The sequence below is a fragment of the Aptenodytes patagonicus genome, chromosome 29 (assembly GCF_965638725.1).
Source record: "Aptenodytes patagonicus chromosome 29, bAptPat1.pri.cur, whole genome shotgun sequence".
NCBI classification, from domain to species: domain Eukaryota; kingdom Metazoa; phylum Chordata; class Aves; order Sphenisciformes; family Spheniscidae; genus Aptenodytes; species Aptenodytes patagonicus.
The window spans coordinates 1,730,548-1,736,547 of NC_134977.1; the positions used below are offsets into that span (position 1 = coordinate 1,730,548).

The following is a 6,000-nucleotide window of genomic DNA, read 5'->3' on the forward strand; positions in this document are numbered from 1 at the left end:
CCGGACCTGCCGGCTCCCTGCAGTGGGAAGAAACCCCAGCTGTCATTAGGGGCGGTGCCCACCCAGCCCAGAGCCTGGGGGGGGCCTGTGCAGTGCCACTTACCCCGGCAAACGACCCCCACGTCCTCTGCAATCCCTGCTGCCAGCATGCTCTCGGGCAGGGAGGTGTTGCAGAGGGTCAGGTTGGCCTCGTGCCCTGCACACCTGACCCCTCGCAGCCCCACAGGACCTGTCCCTCTCTGAGGCTTCGGGGGGTTGTAAGCTGTCTCTGCCTCTCCGCACCGCAGCTGCCGGCACACCACGCTGGCCTCCCGCATGTCCCAGTGGTCATCCAGGACCCTGCCCCATGTCCCGTGCTGGAAGATCTCTACTCGTCCGTCGCACCGACTCCCTCCAAGCACCAGCCGCAAGGACGCGGAGCCAGCTGGGCCTGGGGAGAGCAGCCATGCCCCAGCCCTTGGTGGCACCAGGGAGGCAAGCAGCCTGCGGCACGTCTCCAGGCTCTGGCACCCTTTCAGGGCCTTGAAGCTCTGCCTGCCTGTCCCCAGCCCTCTGCGGGAGCTCCTGGGCCAGGGCTCCATGGGGCTGGTTGCCCAGTCCCTGAGCCTTCCTGAGCCAGACGCCAGCTTTGCTGTTGGCGGGCCAGAGACACACAGCATGTCCCTGCCAATGCAGTTGGGGCAGCTTCCGCAGGAGGGAGCAATGGCCAGCAGTGGCCTGGGGATGGGCAGCACCAGGACAGGCTTTGCCCAGCCTCAGCACTGGCACTGGCACTGCTGAGACACCAGGCACAGCCCACACATCTCTGTCCATCTACGTCCCTGGGAATGGGGGACTGGGAGCCTGTGTCCCTGGCAGGGAGCAGCGCGAGGGGGGCCTCTCTGAGCAAACAGGATGAGTTTGGGGCTTGCGCTGACCAGAAGGCAGGGCAAAGCCCAGCCCCGCTCTGCAGCTCACCCCCCTGGTCTGCCGCTGCTGCCGGGGGCACCCAGGCAGCCCCTGTGATGGTGAGTTCAGGCTCTGAGGGTATCTCTCTGTGGCTGGAACAGGGCTGTCTGCAGCCAGGGGGTTGGCGATGATCCCCGCAGCGCTGCCCCGGGCCCATCCCACAGTGGGAGTTCAAAGGAGCCCAGGCCTAGTAGTGGCCCCGGAGCCTGAGCTGCTGACCCGGGGGGCAGAGACGACTGCTCCTGTTCAGTCCTCAGCTCTCCCACAGCAGAGCAGTTGGTCCGAGCAGGCAAAGCCCTCCAGATCGCTTCTGGTGAAGCCAGGGTTTCTCCAGGGAGAAATGCAGCCTGGCACTGCAATGGGGTCCCCTGCTTTGGATTTCTCTCTCATGCCAGGGGAAAATGAAGTTAATCCTGTGTTTTCCCAGCACTCACCTGAGCAAATGACAGCAGCGCTGTTCTCATGGGAGCATGGTGAGGCCCCCAAGGCAGTCACTGGGCACTGTCCCAGGTGAGCTTCTGTCCCATCACAGTGGAATGAGTCTTTCCAGACAGGGCCGGTTCCTCTCCCAAAAGGCCCTCCTCTGGGAATGGACTCAGCAAACCCACAGTCGAGGTGACGACAGAGAACGTGGGCATCCAAGAGATCCCAGCGGGAGGCACAGAGAGAGCCCCAGGTCCCCAGCACATGGACCTCCACCCTCCCCTCACATGCCGTGCTGCCGTTCACCAGCCGGAACCCTGTGAACTCCGGGAAAGAGAAGGATGAGAGATGGCGGACTTGTGCTCTCGCTCCCTCAGGAGCTAGAGGAGAGGCCAAATGGACGAGAGCCTGCCATCCTCCTCCTTCTGCATGATTTTAGGGCTGCAGACAACCACATCACCCCTGCTGTCCTCACACCTGGCACGGCACAGTCCCTACCCTGCTCCCCTGTCCCCAGCACACCCCCTGGCATTTAACACCCCAACAGGAGTCCTTACGTGTGCAGGTGACACCAGCGGCGTCCGTGTGGGTGCAGGGCTGGTCTCTGGGGGACCCCCTGGGGCAGAACACGAGGAAGGATTCATTCCCCGCACACTGCAGCTCTCTGTCCCACATGGGACCGACACCTTCTCCAAAGTGAGCTGCTCCGGGGACGGACAGGGCTGCGCCACACTGGAACTCCCTGCAGACCACGTCGGCGGCTTTGGGACCAAACTCTGAGTCACAGACAGTTTTCCACTGGGTTCCATCATGGATCTCCACGCGTCCTGAGCAGGGGCTGTTCCCTCCAACCAGCCGGACAAATCCTGGAGCAATCAAAGACCCCTGCGAGTTCCCAGAGCCCTCTGTCCGTTACCTGACCGCATCCCACCTAATCTCCAAGGAGGCCACGGGCAAAGAGTCCCACAAGCACCCCAGCAGCTCCCAGTGGGTGCTGATGGCACAAACACATCAGGGACTGCCTGCCGCTCCTCAGACATCAGCACAGCACTCATGGGCTGGCTTTTCTTCCAAACCCACAGCCACAGATACTGCTTAGAAAAACTGCTGCTGTCCTGGAGACCCTGGGATGCCTGGCACGGGCCCTAGGCACTTGCAGCGCTTGGAGCACTTGAGCCCAGGGAGATTGGCCCAGGCACTGTTGGCTGCTGCAGCCTGCTCTGCCTGCCGAGCTCAGTGCCAGGCTGAGGAACCCCTGGGAGCTACCAGAAACGCACCTCATTCCCAGAGGGTACACACTCTATGAGTGTACCTGCGGTTGCTGTCTCCACCAGCCCCAAGCTCCAACACCCACCCGGGGAGGGGTCCTCAGCCAGGGCCAGAAGTACACGGCCAGGCATGCACAGCCCCAGCCAACAGCTGGGCAGAAGGCAGGAGAGTAGGCAGAGGAGCAGCCCTGGACTGACACAAGCTCCCAAGGCAAGGACAGGCACCAAGGAGAGCCAGAAAGTGCTAGCAAATCCCCCGTGGCACAGGGCAGACAGGGGCTGGGGCCGACAGGAGAGGCTGGGCAGCAGGTCAGCACTGCCTGCACAGGGCAGTTTCCCTGTGAGCTGGCTCTCATGGGGTGACCCTGGAAGAAGAACGGGGTGGCCACGCCATCCTGCTCTTCTGCCCAAGCCCAGTGCTCCTCCCCTGTGAGCAGCCCCTCTGCTTTGGGGGGACTCATGTCTGCCAGGGAACACAACCCACAGTCCCTGGCCACCTTGGGCCCTTCCCTGGGGCTGTGGGTGGCCACGTGAGCTGCTCTCAGTGCCTCTGCCATGGGGGGACCTGGTCCTCCGTGCTGCCAGATAGCTCCTGCGTGAACAGAAGGAGAAAGTTGGGAACCAACAGAGACTGCGGGGCAGGGTGGGCATTCATCTTCCAGCCCCAGGCACCGACTGAGGGTGGGCTGAGCCACATCGGGGGTCAGGCAGGGACAGGTTCCCACTGGGCTTTCCTCAGGGACCGGGGAAACCAGGAATGAAAGTCCCAGCTCAGCAGTGTGACCGGCCACACTGGGCCCTTCTCTAGTACCCCCTTGTTTCCCTGAGGGCACAGCCAGGTCCCTTCCCCCATCCCAGCCACAAAGGTGAGGAATGGGCTGGTCCCTTACCTGAACATGTCACTCCAGCATCCCAGCTGTGATAACAGTCGTTTTGACCCCATCCTTTGTGTGTACAGTCAGACAGGGCAGACTCGGTGCCACGACAGCCAACATTATCCATCCAAATGGGGCCAGATCCTGGCCCAAAGTATCCATACTGATGAGCTTGAACAGCAGACCCACAGCCCAGCTGCTTACAAACCACTGCAGCATCGGCCATGTCCCAGGAGTCATCACACACGGTCCCCCACTGGCCCTGGTGTTTCACCTCCACTCTTCCAGCACAGCGTCCGCCACCATCCTCCAGCCTCACCACCGCAGCCCCTTCAAACATCAACACGGGACCTGTCAGGAGGGCGCTGAGCCCCAAACTGCAGGTCTGGAGGTCCCCCCTGCCCAGGCTGAGTCACAGGCACTGGAGTGGGAGCCCTCCTCCTTCTGGGCTGTCCCTGGGGCAGTGTGGGGGTCCCTTTTCTCCCCATGGGCTGCAAAGAGCTGGGGGTGCCCAGCAGCAGACCTGCTGTGCCATTCACCACCCCACAGCCTGCAGCACCTCCTCCCACCTCAACAACCTCCTGCCCATGCCCACCCGCACACCGTGGCTGGCGCTGCACAGAGCACCGTCTCCTCACCATCCCAGAAACCCCTGTACAGCCCTGTGCCCTCAGGCCCACAGCTGCCTCTCCCACCCAGAGAGACACAGGGAAGGGCAGAAGTTCAATTGACTTGAGTACCTTCTGCCCCTCATCTCAGTGGCACCTGCAAAGAGACCCGTTCTCAGAAGTATCCCAATGACCTCGCTGGTACTCACTGGCCCTGGGCTGTGGGACAAAGGAACCGGCACTTACCCCTGCACAGCTGCACCCAGAGGAGCAGCCACATCACCTGAGGGAACTGGAGTCCCTCTGTGCCCATCCTGAGCCTCCTGCCCTGCTGGCACAGCCCTGCTGCACCCCACTCCCTCTCACGGCTCCGGGGGACTCACGGGGACAACAGCGGTGGGAGGGTAATATATCTCTGCAGATGCCGACCCAGCTGCAGGAGGAGCCAATCGAAGCAGCAGCACCTTTTTAGACATGATCAGGAGCTATCTCCCCTCCGACACAGCCCAGCCCTCCAATGAACTTCTCCAGCGCCGTTCATGACCATATATGAGGGATGGCTCCGCTTCGGGTGTCATGGCCACTGCGGTGGGGAATCATCACAGGACAGGGCTGTGGGGGGGGCGGGGAATGGATCTGTCACCCCTTGCATCTCGCTGTGGGGACCAGGGGCACTGAGCATCTCCTACGTTGGGCTCATCCAAGAGCCCAAGAGGCAAGTGCCCAGCCATCCCCATGCTACAGGAACCACAGGGCTGGGACTGCACGAGGGTTTGTGTGAGGATGGGAAGGAAACAGCCCCTGCCCCTCCTACAGACCCTGCTGTGCTGGCAACAGCAGCTGGGAAAGGTCCTTGGCCTGGACAAGAGCTCCATCCCAGGAGTGCTGGCTTGCAAAGCCCCATGGTGGGTCCCTTGCAGGAGCTGGAGCTGGGACATGTCCCTGCCCTGGCAGCAGACATGCAGCCCAGAGGCTCAGACATGTCCCTGACTCTCAGCCTGTCACCAAGGGGCCGTTATTCCCCACAGGCAGACTGGGAGCTGGAGCCTGCAGGTGCACAAACCACAGCCCGTGTGGCCTCGCAGCCCTCGCCATGCTCCCCCCGCAGCGCCCGTGCAGGAAGTCTGTGGTTTCCTCCTGGCACCGTGCCCTGGCACATCCCTGCGGTGCCCCCGAGCCACCCCCACCCCGACTGCTCCAGCCAGGGCTGCAGGGGCTGCTCCTTCAGCCTTGCAGACACGGGCCAGGCAGCTCCCATCCCCCATGATGCTCCTCTGATGCACACGGCTGCTCTGCACCGAGCCCCACAGCCACGGGGGGCGTTATATGACCTCACACCCTTCTACTTCTGCTGCTGTGTGCTCATGAGTTACACTGTCACACGTGCAGGTGTGCTGCGTATGGGCTTCTGCTGACCATGGTTCTTCCAAAAAGTCGTATTTGGATGGGGCCTAAATATTATTTTGATGACATCGGAAGCACCCACACAAGCCATATGCCTGCTCTTTGCCTAAAAGCTACTCAGGCATCAGTGAAATCACAAATTCATGCACAAGCCATGTGCATACTCCTGGCCTATGCGCCACTCAGCCACAGGTGATGTCATAGCATCTAAACCTGCCATGTGTTTCTTCCTGGCCTCTCAGGTATTCAGGCACCAATGACCTCACAAACATCTACACAAACTATTGGTCTGCTCCTAGCCTATCCGCTACTCAGGCACCAGTGACACAACTCAACCTACACCACCCATGGGCCTGCTCCTGGCCTATCAGATAATAGGGCGGCAGTGACTTCACAAGCACCTACACAACCCATAGGCCTTGTCCTGGCCTATCAGCTAATCAGTCACAAATGACGTTGCAAACACCTACATGA

The 6,000-nt window shown here is 61.4% G+C and overlaps 1 protein-coding gene across 1 annotated transcript in view; it reads right to left on the reverse strand.

Moving 5' to 3' along the window:
* Positions 1-4,155, reverse strand: part of LOC143171650 (scavenger receptor cysteine-rich type 1 protein M130-like) — a 135,116-nt gene extending 130,961 nt beyond the window's left edge. Inside the window, 4 exon segments of the mRNA XM_076360691.1 lie at positions 1,929-2,237; positions 3,530-3,881; positions 3,884-4,002; positions 4,005-4,155. Coding sequence (XP_076216806.1) covers positions 1,929-2,237; positions 3,530-3,881; positions 3,884-4,002; positions 4,005-4,155 — 931 coding nt within the window.
* Between the last annotated feature and the right edge of the window lie 1,845 nt (positions 4,156-6,000).